General features: G+C 42.3%; 1 protein-coding gene across 1 annotated transcript; it reads left to right on the forward strand.

The window, feature by feature from the left end:
• Positions 1 to 4764: 4764 nt before the first annotated feature.
• Positions 4765 to 9464, forward strand: LOC114935772 (uncharacterized). The gene is made up of 2 exons (XM_085489900.1): positions 4765 to 8295; positions 8340 to 9464. The coding sequence occupies exons 1-2, from the start codon at positions 4765 to 4767 to the stop codon at positions 9462 to 9464; spliced, it is 4656 nt and encodes a 1551-aa protein (XP_085346026.1).
• Positions 9465 to 18712: the final 9248 nt, after the last annotated feature.

Genomic DNA, 18712 nt, shown 5'->3' on the forward strand with positions numbered 1-18712 from the left:
ATCTTATATATGTTAAATTTATATTTATATATTACAGAGCCTAGTTAAAACTCTTAATTTATACACGCTGGCTTAAAGGCGTTTATTTACCAACATTAATATATATAACAGAGAAAAGTATAGAATCGAAAGGATCTGAATAGCTCAGTTGGAAGAGCAGTCGCCCGGCAAGCGAAAGGTCTCGGGTTCGATTCCCGATTCTGCGACTTTCGGATCTATATTTTTCTCTCGCACTTTATTTCTTTAGGGGGAATAGGGGATACATGGAATTAAAAATCTCTTGTAGAGATTATTCCAATTTTATATCTTGGCCGTGTCCAAGTAAAAATTTGGTGCCTTGTGCACAGGTATTTAATTCTAAGGAAAAAATTTAGTTTCGTTTAGAATAACGCACTGTCATCCGCGATTTGGCTCTTATTGCCTATCTTATATATGTTAAATTTATATTTATATATTACAGAGCCTAGTTAAAACTCTTAATTTATACACGCTGGCTTAAAGGCGTTTATTTACCAACATTAATATATATAACAGAGAAAAGTATAGAATCGAAAGGATCTGAATAGCTCAGTTGGAAGAGCAGTCGCCCGGCAAGCGAAAGGTCTCGGGTTCGATTCCCGATTCTGCGACTTTCGGATCTATATTTTTCTCTCGCACTTTATTTCTTTAGGGGGAATAGGGGATACATGGAATTAAAAATCTCTTGTAGAGATTATTCCAATTTTATATCTTGGCCGTGTCCAAGTAAAAATTTGGTGCCTTGTGCACAGGTATTTAATTCTAACGAAAAAATTTAGTTTCGTTTAGAATAACGCACTGTCATCCGCGATTTGGCTCTTATTGCCTATCTTATATATGTTAAATTTATATTTATATATTACAGAGCCTAGTTAAAACTCTTAATTTATACACGCTGGCTTAAAGGCGTTTATTTACCAACATTAATATATATAACAGAGAAAAGTATAGAATCGAAAGGATCTGAATAGCTCAGTTGGAAGAGCAGTCGCCCGGCAAGCGAAAGGTCTCGGGTTCGATTCCCGATTCTGCGACTTTCGGATCTATATTTTTCTCTCGCACTTTATTTCTTTAGGGGGAATAGGGGATACATGGAATTAAAAATCTCTTGTAGAGATTATTCCAATTTTATATCTTGGCCGTGTCCAAGTAAAAATTTGGTGCCTTGTGCACAGGTATTTAATTCTAACGAAAAAATTTAGTTTCGTTTAGAATAACGCACTGTCATCCGCGATTTGGCTCTTATTGCCTATCTTATATATGTTAAATTTATATTTATATATTACAGAGCCTAGTTAAAACTCTTAATGAATAAAGTTCTCAAAGAGTAAATGCTATATATATGAATCAAGTATGGGTAAAGATATCTTAGCATAATAAATAAGTTAATATACAAGAGAAAAGTAAAGGAGGTTCGACTTGAACAGAGACGACCAGTATTTTACTCCTATCCATACCCTTGTTCGGATAAAATTAAGACAATTGCAGAAATGGCGCTCTGACATAGAGAATGTCGTAACTGCTTTTTAAGAATATATCGTAGCTATCCTTTGAAATTCGTAGCTCTCAATATCGATTAGCAATTTGATTGATAACGGTAAGATGTTACACTCAGGATAACATTTGTAAGATGATCTTGTAAATGCCCTCGAGAAAACTCACAAATTAACTCAAGAAAAAAATACAAAAGAATGAAAAAACGTCTCTAAAATTCAGGAAAATAAACAAAATAAAAAAAGACAAGTATTGCTAGCTCCCTTCTGTCGCGGGCCTCGTGCAGTCAATGTATTTGATGCTTAATTCATTGCGCGCTCGACATCCACAATATCAATCATTCCCAAAACAAAAAGTATTGTAATTTTAAAAGAATATTCTCATCCCCTTTTAATTTTTCATTTTCTTTCTTTACGAATGGTGTACAAACTGGTAAATCGACTGGTAAATCATTGTGGCCTACTTATAGAACCATCAATGAACTTCCATTTAAAGACCGCAGTAGATATATGTTTAATGATAAATAATTCACGATAGACCGTTGATATGACGCAATTTTTGAGCAGTTAAAAATCGTCATTAAAGGAATTTTATAATAATTTTATAGATGACGAGATTATTTAGTAAAAATCTAACAACTGGTCCATTTTGCCCCGCGAAGCACCTTATCCCACCTATACCTATATATTATATATGTATATATATATATATATATATATATATATATATATATATATACATGTAAATATATATATATATATATATATATATATTTATACTATACATATTTATATGTTAATGTCACAGGAAATGGCTAACAATATGCTTAACGCGAAAATTCCGTTCAATTGGATGAAAGCATGTGCCTATCCTAGTTTGAAACGACTGCCAAGTTTTATCAATGATCTCATAAAAAGACTTGAGATGCTACAAAGTTGGTTAGATCATGGACAGCCAGCGTCATTTTGGATATCTGGATTTTCGTTTGCGCACGCATTTCTCACTGCAATTGCTCAGAATTATGCCAGAAAATACAAGATACCAATCGACAAAATCGACTTTGACTTCGAGGTATGTCAAACTGCTCGTAATAGCAAATATATATCAGATTTTTTATAGAGTCTCTATAATTTTGTATTAATGTAATTTATTTTATTATAGTACATATAATATTTATATCCAAAATCCGCAATAAAAAATATCACGTTCCATTTAAAAAAAATCATCCCGATTTTAATTACCAATTTCCGGCCTAACGCGGAAGTTGAAAATATAATCATTCGATTGAATGTATCCGATTTATAAAAAAAATAAATATTTCGTTTCTTTTGGAATAACCACTTTTCTAATTTTTAAGTAGATGGCACACTCTGGGACTACCTACATTATATACAAAGTGTAAATAGGTAATTTGCAAACCACTTCTTGTGTGCATGTATAGCGTATTAATTAAATCGAGTGGAAAAGTTTTGTACCATTTTGCGATTTTCGCAAGAAATAATAAGAAATAAATTTAAAAAAATCGGCCAATCCGCATAATTGCAAGTGCACGGCGAGAAAAGACAGTTTGATCTTATGTGGTTACTATTTTAAGCACGCACAGGGCTTCTATCTGTTCATATTCGGTAATCTTAACATTTATTTCGATCTCTTAGTGTTTATTGAACTGTTAAAACACTATTCTGTGCTTTTAACTGCTTCTATTATCTACATTACATGGCCCATTTCCGCCCTATTAACTGTTTTATCTTGTGACTGGCATTTGTTTTTTTGACAAATAGTATATCTATTCAAGAAAAGCTTTTCTCTCAGGCCTGATAAGTAGTGCATTTAAATGCAAACATCGCTGCATCCACAACTACTTAGTAAAGTTAGACGAGGATAGACTTGATTCTATCGCGATTTTCTTCTTTCCTTTCCCTCCTTATTCCAATGACAGTATAAACTTAAAATCAAATTCAAATTATAATACTATATCAAAATCTCATCCATTTTCAGTCATTTCTAATGTTTCCGCTGTGCGGAGAGAAACCTGTAACGAGCAAGTTCTGCAATTCGATTAAAAAATGTTAGCCCATTAAAAAATGTTAAACGACAGAGGGCAGAGGTCTAGCATCCGCCTTTGTTCTTTGTAAATAGAAAATCTGTGAAGGAGGAAAATGCAAATTTTGTTTTAAGTACGTCTACTCAAACTTCTTCTGACAGTGAGATTCTTTTTATAATAATAATAAATATGACATACACTTCTCAAAATAATTAAGGGATCAAAAAAATTGTCCAACAAATAGACAAATTTTAAATAGTTGTAACTTTGTTTCAAAAAATAATGATTTAAATTTTAAAAAAGTGTTTTAAACATAGAAATCTCTACTTTTAAAAGGTCATAGCTTTTTGCATTTTCTTCAATTCTGATATTATTTACATACAGAAAACGACGAACATAACGAAATAGAAAATTTTCTTCTCACTTTGTAAGCGTGTCACATTGTTTCGACACAATAATGTAATAAAATTATATCCATTTTAAGATCACGTTGTATCGTCATGTTTAGTAATATTCGCTTCTAAAATTTAGTAAAGTCACGAACGGTAAATTCGAACGTCAAGCAAATATTGTCTGTAAATGTTATCGAGTTAAATTCTATGGATACTGTTCTCCGCGTTCTTATTTGCGCACCTTTTTGTTGTTTTCGCGCCGACTTCGCGTTCGTATTACAAAGGAGTCATGTGTCCTCTACATTTCTGTGTACACTCTCTCTTTATCTGTACATTAGATATTATAAATCTATCAAAACTGTTCCCCCTCTTCATACCTGTTTGTCAAAATTCACGGCTTGCCGTCTGCGGACGAGTCAGTCGTCTCTCAGCGTTCGTAAAGAATAAATCGATATCCACGACAAGTTCTCCTCTAATTACTTTCCTAACAATCTCAAGAGTTCGACGTCGCCAGTGCCGGATCACGCGTATCTCTCAACATTGTTTGGTCCTTCGAGCCGGATTCGCGGATCGCGGGCGTAGTTTCGCGCTCTCTTTTAACCGAAATTCTCGAGATTTACGTAACTCTCGGAAAGTGAGTCGTCGCGTTTATCGATTCTCTATCTCTCACAGCTACTCGCATTTTTCTATACCGCGCGTGACAATAGTGTTGAATATCTCTCACCGCGATCAAAGGTGACACATCAATCTCGTTCACAGTGCAGCTGTGAATGTGTGCATTGACTCTCGAACTTCTCATCATCTATAATCGGCAGGATGACTCTCGAAGCCCTTCTCGATTGCCAGAATGAAGTTTTCGGCCTTATCGCTCGCGCTTGCGAGAACCTACAAAAGCTTGGTCCTTCGAGGACCACCCGTGGTGCGGTGCAAAGTCGCTTAACAATTTTAAAGGCAAATTGGGAAAAATTCCAGGCTCAACACGAAAATCTATACAAGCTGAAATCGTCAGAATTAAAGAAGCTGGACTACGTTGTCGATAGGATCTACGAGCAATGCGAAGAGAAATTTGCCGAAGCGCAAGGCACTATGCTCACTATCCTCGACAGTTTTGAACCACCTCAACAGAATACATCAGCCGAAACTTTTATGAACTCATCGTCCGCATCTCATTCTCGACGTTTGCCTCGCATCGATTTACCGAAATTTAACGGCGAATATTCGCAGTGGAGTCATTTCAGAGATCTCTTTGCCTCTATGATCAACGCGAATACCAATTTCTCTGCTGTCGAAAAGCTTCACTATTTAAAGATGAGCCTATCGAATGAACCGGCTACTCTCTTGAAAGGCGTTGAGATATCAAGTGAAGGATTCAATCGCGCATGGGATACTCTCATTGACCGTTACGACAACAAGCGTATCCTGATAGAGGCTCAGCTCTCCGCTCTGTTTTCGATTCGCAAGGCGAAATCCGAATGTGCATCGGAAGTGAAACGCCTTCTCTGCGAATTGAAGGAAGCAATCGGAGCCCTCGCTACATTGGGCTGCCCAGTTCATCACTGGGACATCATTCTCACCTTTATGACAGTGCGCAAACTAGATGTCGAATCTGTTAAGGAGTGGGAAAAATCACTCGGAGCCACATCGCAACCACCATCGTTCGCCGACTTCGAGAAATTTCTTCTCGGTCGTATTCTCACTCTCGAAGCCTTCGAACGAACAACGAATTCTCGGAAACAAAACGCAAATGCACCTCGATCTCTAGCTCACGCTCGGGCATATACCGCTACTGTGACTGATCAAAAGTGTGCGTTGTGTTCATCGGGACATTACATTGCCTCGTGTCCAAAGTATCTCGAAAAGACACCCATGCAGCGAAAGGAAGTAATAATTTCGAAAAATCTCTGCTTTAATTGTCTCGGGCCTCATCAAATAAAATCATGCCGCTCAACAAAACGCTGTCGTCTCTGCCACAAGCAACATCACTCCACGTTACATTATCAAGCCGGTAACGCAGCGATCGGTGCATCAGCTGCACACTCAGACTCGTCGACGCCTGTCGTCAAGACAATCACATCGTCTCCGCCGGCAATTCATACTGCAGGTATTCCGCCACACGAATCTGTTGCTCCTCTACGGAATACCGAGCAAATCTCAAACTCCGTGACATCAAGTCACGTAGCTCAATCGCGGATAATCCATCGCACTCCGGTTCTATTAGCCACAGCTCTCGTAAACGTAGTGTCATCAACCGGAGATATCTATCAAGTGCGCGCTCTTATCGATCAAGGATCGGAAGTCTCGTTTGTCTCGGAATCGGTCGCCCAATTATTAAAACTCTCGCGTCAAGCGGCGGCTATTCCGATTCTCGGCATCGGAGCTCATCGCTCAAGCATATCAAACGGACTCGTCTGTCTCAAAGTGATATCTCAAGTGCATAAAGACAGTTCTCTCGAAGTCGATGCTCTCGTACTGCCGAAATTAACGTCCTATCTGCCTCCCGCGCGTGTCGAATATACTCAGTGGCCGCACATACAAGGTCTCGAGCTCGCGGATCCAAACTTCGCCACACCCGAAAAAATCGATCTCATACTAAGTGTAACGGTGCACGCTCAAATACTCAAAGACGGTATTCGTCGAGGAAATATCGGCGAACCCATCGCTCAAGAAACGACTCTCGGATGGGTGCTATCAGGGCCCCTCTCAAATGATAATTCGAAGACCAACGCCATGGAAAACAACTCAATCATCGGTCTTCAGTGCTTTCTCGACTCTGAGCTCCTGGAGCTCCTTCAACGCTTCTGGACACAAGAAGAAATCGCGCCTGCCTCTCAAATCTCAATGTCTCCAGAAGAATCTCAGTGCGAAGAACATTTCAAAATGACTCATTCTCGCGACGTCAACGGACGATTTGTTGTACGCTTGCCTCTCAAGAAGAGTGTTAGTGAATTTGGTGACTCTCGCTCTATCGCACTCAAGGCGTTGTATCGCATGGAAAAACGATTCGAATCGAATCCATCGCTCAAAATCCAGTATATCGACTTTTTACGTGAGTATCGTTCTCTCGATCACATGCGTCCCGTCGCATCAAACCGCGCTCAATCTCGCGAGTTTTTTCTACCGCATCACGGTGTTACGCGTGAAACTAGCACGACAACAAAACTGCGCGTCGTGTTTAACGGATCGCAAAAAACAAATCTCGGCTTGTCGTTAAATGAGTGTCTCCTTGTCGGGCCGAAACTACAAACGGATCTCGCGGACATCCTCATCCGTTGGCGACGGCATCGATACGTGTTCGCGGCCGATATCGAAAAAATGTATCGGCAGATTCGCGTGCACGAGGATGATTGGCCGTTACAGAAAATTCTTTGGCGGGACTTTCTCGACGAAAGGCCTCAAGAATATGCATTGTGTACCGTAACGTACGGCCTCGCGTGTGCTCCATATCTCGCGCTACGCTGTTTACGGCAACTCGCTCTCGATTACGATTCGACTCGCCCTCACGCTGCCGAAACTCTTCGTCGCGACACATACATCGATGATATTCTCTCCGGCGACGAAAGCATCTCTCAGGCGAAAAAAAAAATTTCGCAACTAAGAACCACTCTCACGGCGGGCGGCTTTACGCTCCGAAAATGGATCGCTAACGACTCAAATCTGCTCGACGATATCCCTGCCTGCGATCGCGAAACATCTCCTACGCTCTCGGTCAACGACAGTGCGATACATCATACTCTCGGTGTGCGTTGGGAACGCCAATCAGACAGTTTCGTGTTTTCTCCGCCGTCGGTCACGATCTCGAAAAATCGCGTTACAAAACGCTCAGTGCTATCGCTTATCGCACGCATGTTTGATCCACTCGGATGGATTACGCCTATCACAGTTACCGCAAAGCTGTTCATGCAAGAACTGTGGGCCATACGTCTCGACTGGGACGACGAACTCCCGGAAGATTTAAAGTCACGATGGACAAGCTACGTCGCTCAACTCACATGCATCTCTCGTCTCGCTATCTCGCGTTGGTTTGGAACAAGTGCTTCGAATCTCGCCGTGGAAGTGCACGGTTTCGCGGACGCATCTCAAAGTGCACTCGCCGCGGTCGTTTATCTCCGCGTTCTCAGTGACATCGACGACGCTCAAATAAAACTCATTTGCTCAAAGACTAAAGTTGCCCCTCTCAAACGAATGACTATACCGCGTCTCGAACTCTCAGCCGCAGTGCTGCTCGTGCGTCAAGTTCTCAAAATTCGCGAAGTGCTTGAACTACAAACCGCGCCAACCCATCTCTGGACCGATTCGACGGTCGCTCTTACGTGGATCAAAAGTCATCCATCCCGGTGGAAAGACTTCGTACGGAATCGTGTCTCTTTTATTCAAGAGCTCTCAAACTCTAGATGCATCACGTCTCCGGGAAGGAGAATCCCGCTGATCTAGCATCACGAGGCGTGACTCCTCAACGTCTTCAACAAAACGAACTCTGGTGGACCGGTCCTCATTGGTTACATACGCATTCGACATCTTGGCCGTCTTCAATTCCGATTCTCGAGTCTACGGACAACCTCGAAGAACGGCCTCCGCAGTGTACAACTGCAGTGGAAAATCATGAACATAAACTTTCGATGCTCGATCGATACTCATCGCTGACGACCCTCATCAGAACTACCGCCTGGGTCCAGCGTGCTCTTCAACTCTTTCGGAAATCTGTCGCATCACGCTCATCTCACGAGCCTCTCACCGTCGAAGAGTTGGAATCAGCGCTACTGCTGTGGGTTAAACTCACGCAGCAACTTTACTTCTCATCCGAAATCAAAACCTTGAAGAGCCAACGATCACTCTCAACCTCGAGCTCTCTCTATCGTCTAACGCCATTCCTCGACAGCGAAGGACTTTTGCGTTTACGCGGACGGTTATTCCGGTCACAACTAGATCCAGAAGAAAAACATCCTCTGATCTTACCTCGAAAATGTCGATTATCCCTTCTCGTGATGGATCATCATCATCGAAAGACTCTCCACGGCGGACCGCAGTTAACCTTATCATCGATTCGTCAAAGATTTTGGATTATCGGCGGTCGCGTTCCTATCAGAGCATTCATCCACAAGTGCGTGATTTGTGCTCGTCATCGTGCTACTACTGGTCAACAAGCTGTAGGACAGCTTCCAGCATCACGAGTCGTTCCGCGCCGACCGTTCTTCAACTCTGGAGTCAATTATGCCGGGCCACTGACTCTCAAAACTTTTCGCGGACGAGGCTGCAGAACGTACAAGGGATATTTCGTCATTTTCGTTTGTTTCAGTACGTCTGCGATACATCTGGAAGTCGCGACTGACTATTCTACGGACGGCTTTCTGGCGGCGTTCAGGCGATTTACCGGACGGCGAGGCATATGCTCTACTCTGACTAGTGATTGTGGCACGAATTTGATCGGTGCCGACGCAGAACTCAAACGAATGTTCACGGCATCTTCTCGCGAGTGGGCTCACATCGCTAACATTCTCGCAAATGACGGAGTGAAGTGAAGTTTTAATCCACCCTCCGCCCCCCACCCCCATTTTGGAGGAAAATGGGAAGCTGGGGTGAAATCCGTCAAATTTCACTTGCGGCAAGTTCTCGGCGACGCTCGCCTCACCTATGAAGAACTGACAACGCTCTTAGTGCAAATCGAGGCGATTCTGAACTCTCGCCCGCTCACTGCACTCTCAGATGATCCGTCGGACCCTACCGCTCTCACGCCTGGGCACTTTCTCGTCGGGTCCACTCTCGCTACCGTGCCGGAACCTTCGCTTCAAGAGGTACTTCAAAACCGGTTGTCACGTTGGCAACTATTGCAATGTATGAAGGAATCATTCTGGCAACGATGGTCGTCAGAATATTTACAGCAGCTACAGACTACCTCGAAACAATATCGACCTCAAGATGCCTTTCGAAAAGGCGCTCTTGTTCTAATCAAGGACGAACGATTTCCTCCAACTAAGTGGCCTCTCGCACGCATTACTGACGTGCACCCTGGAGTCGACGGACTTATTCGAGTCGCCACAGTGAAAACAGCTACCTCAAGTTTTAAGAGACCTATAGTGAAATTGTGTTTGCTGCCGATCGAAAATCAATAGACTAGACAAATACTCTGCGCTAACCGCTCGTATATCTTAATTCGATACTTTGTCTACTACGAGTAGACAAGGCGGGCGGAATGTTTTGAAACAATAATGTAATAAAATTATATCCATTTTAAGATCACGTTGTATCGTCATGTTTAGTAATATTCGCTTCTAAAATTTAGTAAAGTCACGAACGGTAAATTCGAACGTCAAGCAAATATTGTCTGTAAATGTTATCGAGTTAAATTCTATGGATACTGTTCTCCGCGTTCTTATTTGCGCACCTTTTTGTTGTTTTCGCGCCGACTTCGCGTTCGTATTACAAAGGAGTCATGTGTCCTCTACATTTCTGTGTACATTCTCTCTTTATCTGTACATTAGATATTATAAATCTATCAAAACTGTTCCCCCTCTTCATACCTGTTTGTCAAAATTCACGGCTTGCCGTCTGCGGACGAGTCAGTCGTCTCTCAGCGTTCGTAAAGAATAAATCGATATCCACGACAAGTTCTCCTCTAATTACTTTCCTAACAATCTCAAGAGTTCGACGTCGCCAGTGCCGGATCACGCGTATCTCTCAACACACATACATAAGAAGATTTGAAAAATTTTTTTAAATTTTTATGTTAAAGGTAAAGTTTTCTCTGCAAAATTGTTTTTAAAATTTAAATTTCGATCTTTCCTTATCAAGTTATCGCAAATTGAAGAAAAAGTGTCATTTTTACTTTGATCGTTCATAACTCTATACGTTACGTATCATCCGGATAACTACTCGATCCTGAATGCGTTCTTGACTTTTTAGGTAGTAACCGCGGCTTCCGTTTAAGGCAATGATTCGTACAAAGTCACTAAGTTAACAATGCATATACGTGATATATTCCGACCGTCCGGCGCAACAATGTTTGAGAGTAGGCGACTTAGTACAGCCGCCACACTATCTACTTTCAGAGCCAGACAGCCGAAAGAGGTGTTCGGTAAAACTCTAGATCTTATCCAGAATTAGATCCAAATAATTCATCTAGATCCTTATCTGAACGGGCACATCATCTGTAACGTGGCTCCATTGCGACACTCCATTAAAGTATAGTGCCTTTATTTTTTGAGGTATAACCTTGACTTGAGGCTCATGCCACTAATTGTATGTATGACCACTATAGCCACGTTATAGATAACTTTTGCTTTTCTCCGGCCAGCACTAACGTGTGCATAGCAGACAATGCTACAGCCGGAAAGGATGGTATTTTTCGTAATCTGCGTACGCTAGAAAAAACTGATCCAGATGAGGCATTTCACCGATCCAGCCATCTGTCACAAGATTATGTAAGCATTTCATTGTCGCACTCCCTTGTTTTGTAGGTCAAGCACCTGCTCTTCGTCGACATCTACTGATAAGTTTTTCCGCCAAAAAAGACCCTGTCATTCACATTTGAATTCTATTGTTATTCAATCAATGATGTTTGTTACAAGCTAATAAATACAAAGAAATGAATCTTGCTCAATTTAGCGCTACAGCCGTTCTCCTCCTAAATCTTTTTAAAATGCAGATCTGATAAAATATTATCTGATGTCGAACCATTGTAATTGAGAGTCACGTCATAATAAATTATTATAATGTAACTATATTATTATTATACAGGGTGTCCCAGAATTCACGGACACAAAAAGCGTGATTGTCCGTACAAAAAAAAAATATTTTTCGGAAAAATTTAATGTAAACACTATTTTTTAAATCAGAGTTACTTAAAGCTAATAAATAAGAATAATATATGATATTTTAAATCGGCATAGAGTCCAAGTGCGAAAAATTAATTTTTTGAAACAATGGTAAATTATTAAATTAAGGCCATGTGTAACGAGCAATACGATATTATTTTATTATTGAGAAGAAAATTCTTAATTTGAAATAATAATTATACAAACGTTTCGAGCTCTACTTGCTCCTCTTCAGTGCGCAAAAAAATAGTGATAATAAATAACGATAATAAATAAATACATAAAATTCTAAAAAAAAATCCGCAATACATAGTCAATATAAGTTATATAGTTGAGTCATAGTTAAAACGCAAAATATATTTACAATGAATTGAGACCATTAATTTTTTGAAACTGTATCTCTTGGTTTGAGATTACTAAGTTCCATATATAAATTAATCTCAAACTTACATATGGAGAAAATAGGCGAGAAAAATATAGGTCTAAAAAGTCGCTGAAGCGAGAATTTTCGGATTTTTATTTAACATATTTCCCATAATGTAAAATTTCTGGAGCAAACCAAACAAAATCATGACCATTATTTAATTGATAATTGAAATTATGATATTTATAATAAATATCGCCATTTTGAATGCAACTTACTTAACAACAGAATTTGTTCTAATTAATATCGACGCAATAATAATAATAACAATCAGACGGGGGAAGAGCCTATTGTTTATCAAAGCACCGTCTAAAGCGCACAAAGTCCATTATACTGCCCCGACCAAAAACAGCCTCTAGCTGAGAACCACCCTCTCTCAAAAGTGGAAATGGTTCCCAACCGAGAGGCTGCTTATCTACTGCGACCTCAAAAAGATTGATCCCAGCAGATCAAATCTCGCCTTTGCATATGCCGGGCAGTCACACAGTACATGGAGACTAGTTTTCTCCAGTGCATCCCCTACAATTAGGTTTAATGCTGAATCCCAGCCTGTGCGGATGATAGTTGAAAGTGCCGTACCCAGTTAGTAAACACGTCACCAGCTCGGCTTCTCTTCTGCTCAGTGTCTTAATTAATGTCCGCAGCAAAGCCCCTGCTCGGTGAATTTCCGAGCATCGCCTTTGACTAGGCCCGCAGTTAGCGACCGATCTCCTTTCTGCCTAAGCAGTAAGGAACACTGGTCGCCGGTTCCAAACCCACCATCTAAACTAGCCTTTGCCAGATAATCAGCTGCCTCATTGCCTCTGATACCAGAGATAACAGGCACTCAAACCAGAGCAACCTTATTGCTCCTTGCCAGATCCTTCAAGATCGCTCTGCAATCCCATACCAGTTTGGAGTTAAAGGTCGATGAGTCAAGAGCCCTAAGAGCCGCTTGACTATCTGAACAGATGATGTGCTTTTTTCTAGTCTAGTTGGCAAGAAGGTTTTGAGCACAGCACATGATTGCCATCATTTCCGCTTGGAAAACGGTGGAAAACCTTCCGAGTGGGATCGAATAGCTGATCTCTTTTCCTCGATAATAGATGCCCGCCCCAGAGCCCGAGCTGGTCATGGAGCCATCTGTAAAAAGGACGGCCCCACTACCTAGCTTCGGATCCTACGGTCTGAACCACTCTTTACACTGCGGAAAACAAACTTTATAGGTAGCTTTCGATGTGTGTTTGACCGACATCCTATCTTGCGGCATTCGGAAAATGGGGTCGCAAAGTGTGTTGTCGCGGAACTTGGTGTGCCTGGTACCAGCCCTTCATTTCGCACCGGAGTCTATGCGCCGCCAGTGAGGCGATAGCTATGATCGAGAAATGGAAGGTTTCCACATCGAGTAAAATCCCCATCACAGCCACAGGAGTAGTCCTGATTGCACTCAGGGCTCCCTTGAGAATGACTTCTCCGGATTAATCCGCAACTAATTTCTTGTCCCAACATCATAATAAAAACTCAAAGGTTTTATAAAACCTACATCAAGAGATTGTAAACGATACGTTGTGTGAGAAAAAAAATAATAACAACTCCATTATCTCAGGCTTTATTGATTAATTCAATAATTTTCACGTGAGTTGCATGACCATCAAGCAATAAAAAAACTAGATTATTTTTTGAAGCATTTGAAAATTGTATAAAACGATCAAACCATTAAAAAAAGATATCAGCTTGCATCCAATCTGACTTATCAACTTCTACTCGAACTCCTGGGAAAACGTTATTATTAATCAAAGGATTTATTATCACGCGAATAAAAATAAATATAGGTAGCATATAGCTGCCAGAGGCCAAAAAACGTAAGATGAGCATACACGGGATCCAGTCAACCAGCCTGTCCGGGACATCCCGTCGCAACGCTTCTCTACAGATTACCTCTAGTGATGTGTTGTTGAAAGCACTTACGATGTCGAGAATGGTCCCTACAGCAAAACTTCCTGTCTCAAACTGACTTTCAATATAGGATACAAGCGGGTGAAGTGCTGTGTCTGTAGAGTGTCCCGCTCTGTATGCATGCTGGTTTACGTGCAGCGGGTGCCGCCCGAGAATCGTATCTCTTAGGTAGACGTCGATCAGCTTTTCTAGTGTTTTTAGGAAAAAAGACGTCAAACTGATCAGTCCATAATTCTCGACTGAGGAGCAATATATTCTTCCTATTTTAGGAATAAAACTACCCTTGCCAGTTTCCAAGCTTTGACAAAATGGCTCAAAGCAAGACAAGCTCTCAAGGTCCGCGTTAATGTTCCGATGAGCCTCCTAGAAGAGTGCCGGAAAGATCCTATCCGAACCCGCAGACTTGAAAGATTTAAAGGTTCCATTGGCCATTTAACTTTTTCAGGCTTAACAACACTGACCGACAAGCTCCAGTCTTCTCCACGTACCCTTAGATTAGGCTCCGCAGGCCATCTATGAAGCTCATCTTTAGTCTCCTTGTCGAAATTGGGAAAACTAATCTTTAACAGTTATACTAGACAGCGCTCCCCCTAGACCATCTTCCCTTCTGGGAGACGTACAGCTTCTGAGGTCGAGTCTGGATTTTTGGCTAAAATTTTACTTAGCTTTGAGGCCTCCATAGACTCGCAGAATCCTCTCCAGCTCCTTCTCTTAGCAACTAGGATGGAATCTCTGTAGGTCTTCTGAGACCTGTAGAGGTCCCAGTTGGACTGGCGGCCCGTGTTCCTGTCTCTGTTCCTGGCACGCCGAGCCTTCGTCCTAAGCCTTTACAGGTCCGATCTCCACCAGCTTTCCTGCTCGAGCCAACTGTCTTTTGTGGACGGTTAGCCTCAAAGCTGCTGATGAAAACCCTCTGCAAATGTTCTACGCAGAGCTCTATTTTATTGGTCCCATGCCTTTTAAAGAAGCCTTCGAGATTTACGGCTAGATGCCTTACGAAGGTGATCCAGTCGGTCTTTCTGGGATTCCTTCGTCGAATGACCTCAGACCTCACATTGGCAAGCTTAAAGACAATCTGCTTGTGGACAAAGAGAGCTCGTATGAGACGCTCCAATTTACCACACTGTCCACAAGATTTCTGGAACAGGAGGTAAAGTCGAGCATTTCACTCCTTACCGCGGTTTGGAACGTGGGCTTACCACTCCTGTTCAGGATTTCAAAATTAATGGTCATCAAGTACTCCAGAAGCCTTCTTTCTCTGATATTTATATTCGTGCTTCTTCAGATCACGTGATGCGCATTTGAGTCATATCCCACAATCAGCGGAAGCCTGTTTTTTTAGCAGTGCCTTATTATTAGCCTTTCCAGTAGTCCTGGAGAAAATGAATTCTCTTCTTTGTGTGGAAAATAAGCTATTAATAAGCTAATAAGATAATATTACTACTCTCTTCAACACTCCAGTGTTTGCTATGATGAGCTCCATCGTTATAGCCACAACATCTCTGGAATAGAATTCAGGCATGAGTTGAGCATTCAAACCTATGACTGCAATTGCAGCCCTGTAGGTGTTTAGTCTCCGCCAGAGACTTATAGTTTCCCGCAAACTAATACCTCTGATGCAATCCCTGAAAATCCAAAGTTCCTGCATTAAGAAGATATGTGCGCCACAGCCACGCACATGGCCAGAACAACCGAGACATCTTTGCAGTGGTGCGAGTTGATTTGAGTGAGCTTCACCCCCGCCTATACCCACTTTATTGAGAGCATGGCCCGGGCCAAGTTTTGCCCTGCCCCGCCTCCCAGCTACGGGCACCGAGCAGATTCACTGTTACCTGCTCGAACCCATAGCTGACCCTGAAGTCCCGTGCCCTCAATTTGAGAACACTGGACTCCGGAATGCCGAGAATGAGGCTTCTTCTTTTCGACGATACCTCGATGTTCTCGGCAAAGATTTACCAGCTGGTAGATAGGCCTGGATTTTGCCTCTCGATCAGCCCCAAGATAGCAGCCGCAGACACCGGAGAACCTGGTAGCCAGAAGCTGCCTTTGAAACCGCCTTTGAAGCCGCTTTTGAAGCGCCTCTAAACCTACCACCCTGAGCTTGGCTCCCTTCCAGAACGAGATGTGCTCAATTCGCCCGGACAGCCAATTAAGCGCCATCTCGTCCTCGTCACGGATGATCACGGCCCCGTTCCTCAAAACCGCAGTTCTTGTGAACCCAGGCAAGGGACTCTCCTGGATCTGTGCCAGCTCGCTGACCACCGCACTCTGCAGCAAAGTCAGCTGCTTAGAGAACATTGTAGAAATGGTACTGGCTGAGACTATATAATGAAATAATATCGTATACATATATTTGTCCCGGCGGGACGTACAAACTATTATATAATGTAACGGAGATCGGATACCGTACAACAATAGCGTATAGCCTATAGTGATGTCTGGGGGGGACTTACAAGCTACCCGATATATACAACGTAACGGAGATCAAAGACGATACAACGGAAGCGTATAGCCTATGACGGTGTACGAGAGGGACTTACAAGCGACTCGGTATACGGAGGCTGGGTACAATATAATGGAATCGTATAGCCTTGACAGTGTCCGGAAAGGACTTACAATTACTACAATATGTAACACGTAACGAAAACGGGGTACTCTAGAAACCGGGAAGCCCGGCCTAACGACAAAAAGCCCGTCGCCTGGAGAGTAGCAGAAACAGTTAGTTTAAGAGCTGCCGTCACGAAGGCGATGAACTCACGCTACCTCGTCCGTTCGGGCATACGTGACCACTGCTATCCACCGTCTATCGAAACCGCCCCAAGAACGGCGATAGAAAAATCCAGCTGCGCCTGCGAGCGTACGCAGGATGGACAGTTTAGCCACGACGAGCGAGCCCTCCTGCTTCTCCAGCCGATTTACCTCCTAGAAACCGCACTTACGCCACAAGGACACGGTGTGCGTGTTGGGCTGGTGCGGTCCCGCATCTCGTCTCGTGCCCACGGGGAGGTCTGTTCATTTGTGTCTCGACCCGGACACACGCTCTGACCCTGAACGGGTGGATTGGTTTGGATGGAAGAAACGGATGATTCTGCTTTCTTAAGGAAGAACCTACCTACTTAGTCTCTAACTTAAAACTACGCGAGGTACCACTCGTGAAGACGGTTATCCCGAGAAAATTACGAAACCGTCTCCCACCACCAGAGTCTCCGACAAACCCTGATTGAGTGATTCCGTTTTGATACGCCTAATCCTTGAATCCATTCAGCCAAAGAGTTTCCCGACAGTAGTCAGCGAAGACAGCAAAGACCTCTGGAGCAGACACAAAGAACTGAGCCACCTCCGGTTATCGCCATTTATCATCTGGAACTACCTTACGCAAAACGACTCTCTGCGCCTCGAAGTTACGACAGTTTAGCAAGAAGTGTTGAATTGTGTCGTCCCGATCACCGCAGCTGCACACAGTACCATCCACGAGCCCTAACGACGCAAGACGCATTCTGAAATTTTCGTGTCCGGTGAGAACCTGTGTGACCCAGTGATCAGTTTGGAGTGTTTGTGCGGCTATTCTATTCCGCACATTATTGAAGAAGGCAAAAGTGGTACGACCTTTGTTTGAAGATTCTTACTCTGTCTACCACATTGTTATCGCCTCGTCCTGAATCGTATTTATTACTACTTTTTTCTCGGTTTCCGCGGGTATTTTAGCGTTCCCAAAGTTTATCGCTTGACCCTTTCGCGCGTGATATCGCGTCGCGTATTCTTTTAACAGAATGTCAACCGGCATTGCTCCTGCTACTACGCAAAGTAACTCGAAGGATGCTATCCAATATGCTTTAGTAACCGATATAAACGCTTTCCGCTGCGTTGCTTTCAAAATTTTGACGTCCCGTTTTGTGCACAAATCCGTCCAGCCCGCGGCGGCGTACGTCACTTTTGGTACGATTGCTCTGTGGTATATAGTTTTTAACACGTCGTATTTAAGTCCCCATTGGGCTCGCGCAACTCTACCTAGTTTTTAGGATAATGACTCGACGCTGTCCCTCAATTTCCGGCAATGCGTTTTAATTCTCATTTTACGATCGAAGTTAACTTCTAGGTATTGAACTGTTCGTTTAAAATTAATCCTCGCGTTTCCTATTTGTTTAAGATTGCGAGTAATTATTTATTAGCACTCGCGGCGCGGAATTGCAGTCTATGCAAACGGCTCGGTAAAGAATGTTACAAAAGAAAAAAAAGAATATTTCAGTTATCGTTTAATTAACTGTCTTTATTTTTAACTGAGGTTCAAATCTCTAGAATCTCGCATAACAGTTTAAGCGCAACTGACTGGAGAATTGGCAAAGGACTCTCCGTCTTGTCCCTTGGTGGGAACCAAAACAATATATTTTTCTCACACGAATATGAAAATAAGCGTGTGTGAAAACGTACACAAGTCAAAGGAACTCCTTATTTGGGCATTTTTGATTGTACAGCAGACGAATTGGTTCTCACACCAAGGGACAACACAAATCGGAAAGGAAAGAGAAATGAACTTGAAACTGTTGACGATTCTCCGAAAGGAGAAAGGAATAAACAAAATAAAAAATAACGAAATTGA

The sequence above is a fragment of the Nylanderia fulva genome, unplaced genomic scaffold (assembly GCF_048542155.1).
Source record: "Nylanderia fulva isolate GAGA-0341 unplaced genomic scaffold, ASM4854215v1 Scaffold118, whole genome shotgun sequence".
NCBI classification, from domain to species: domain Eukaryota; kingdom Metazoa; phylum Arthropoda; class Insecta; order Hymenoptera; family Formicidae; genus Nylanderia; species Nylanderia fulva.

Excerpts from the sequence above, each read along its gene's own strand:
- LOC114935772 (XM_085489900.1), top strand. The coding sequence starts at position 4,765 with ATGACTCTCGAAGCCCTTCTCGATTGCCAGAATGAAGTTTTCGGCCTT. Across the intron at positions 8,296-8,339 it reads CATCCCGGTGGAAAGACTTC|ATGCATCACGTCTCCGGGAA; the intron begins GTACGGAATCGT and ends CTCAAACTCTAG.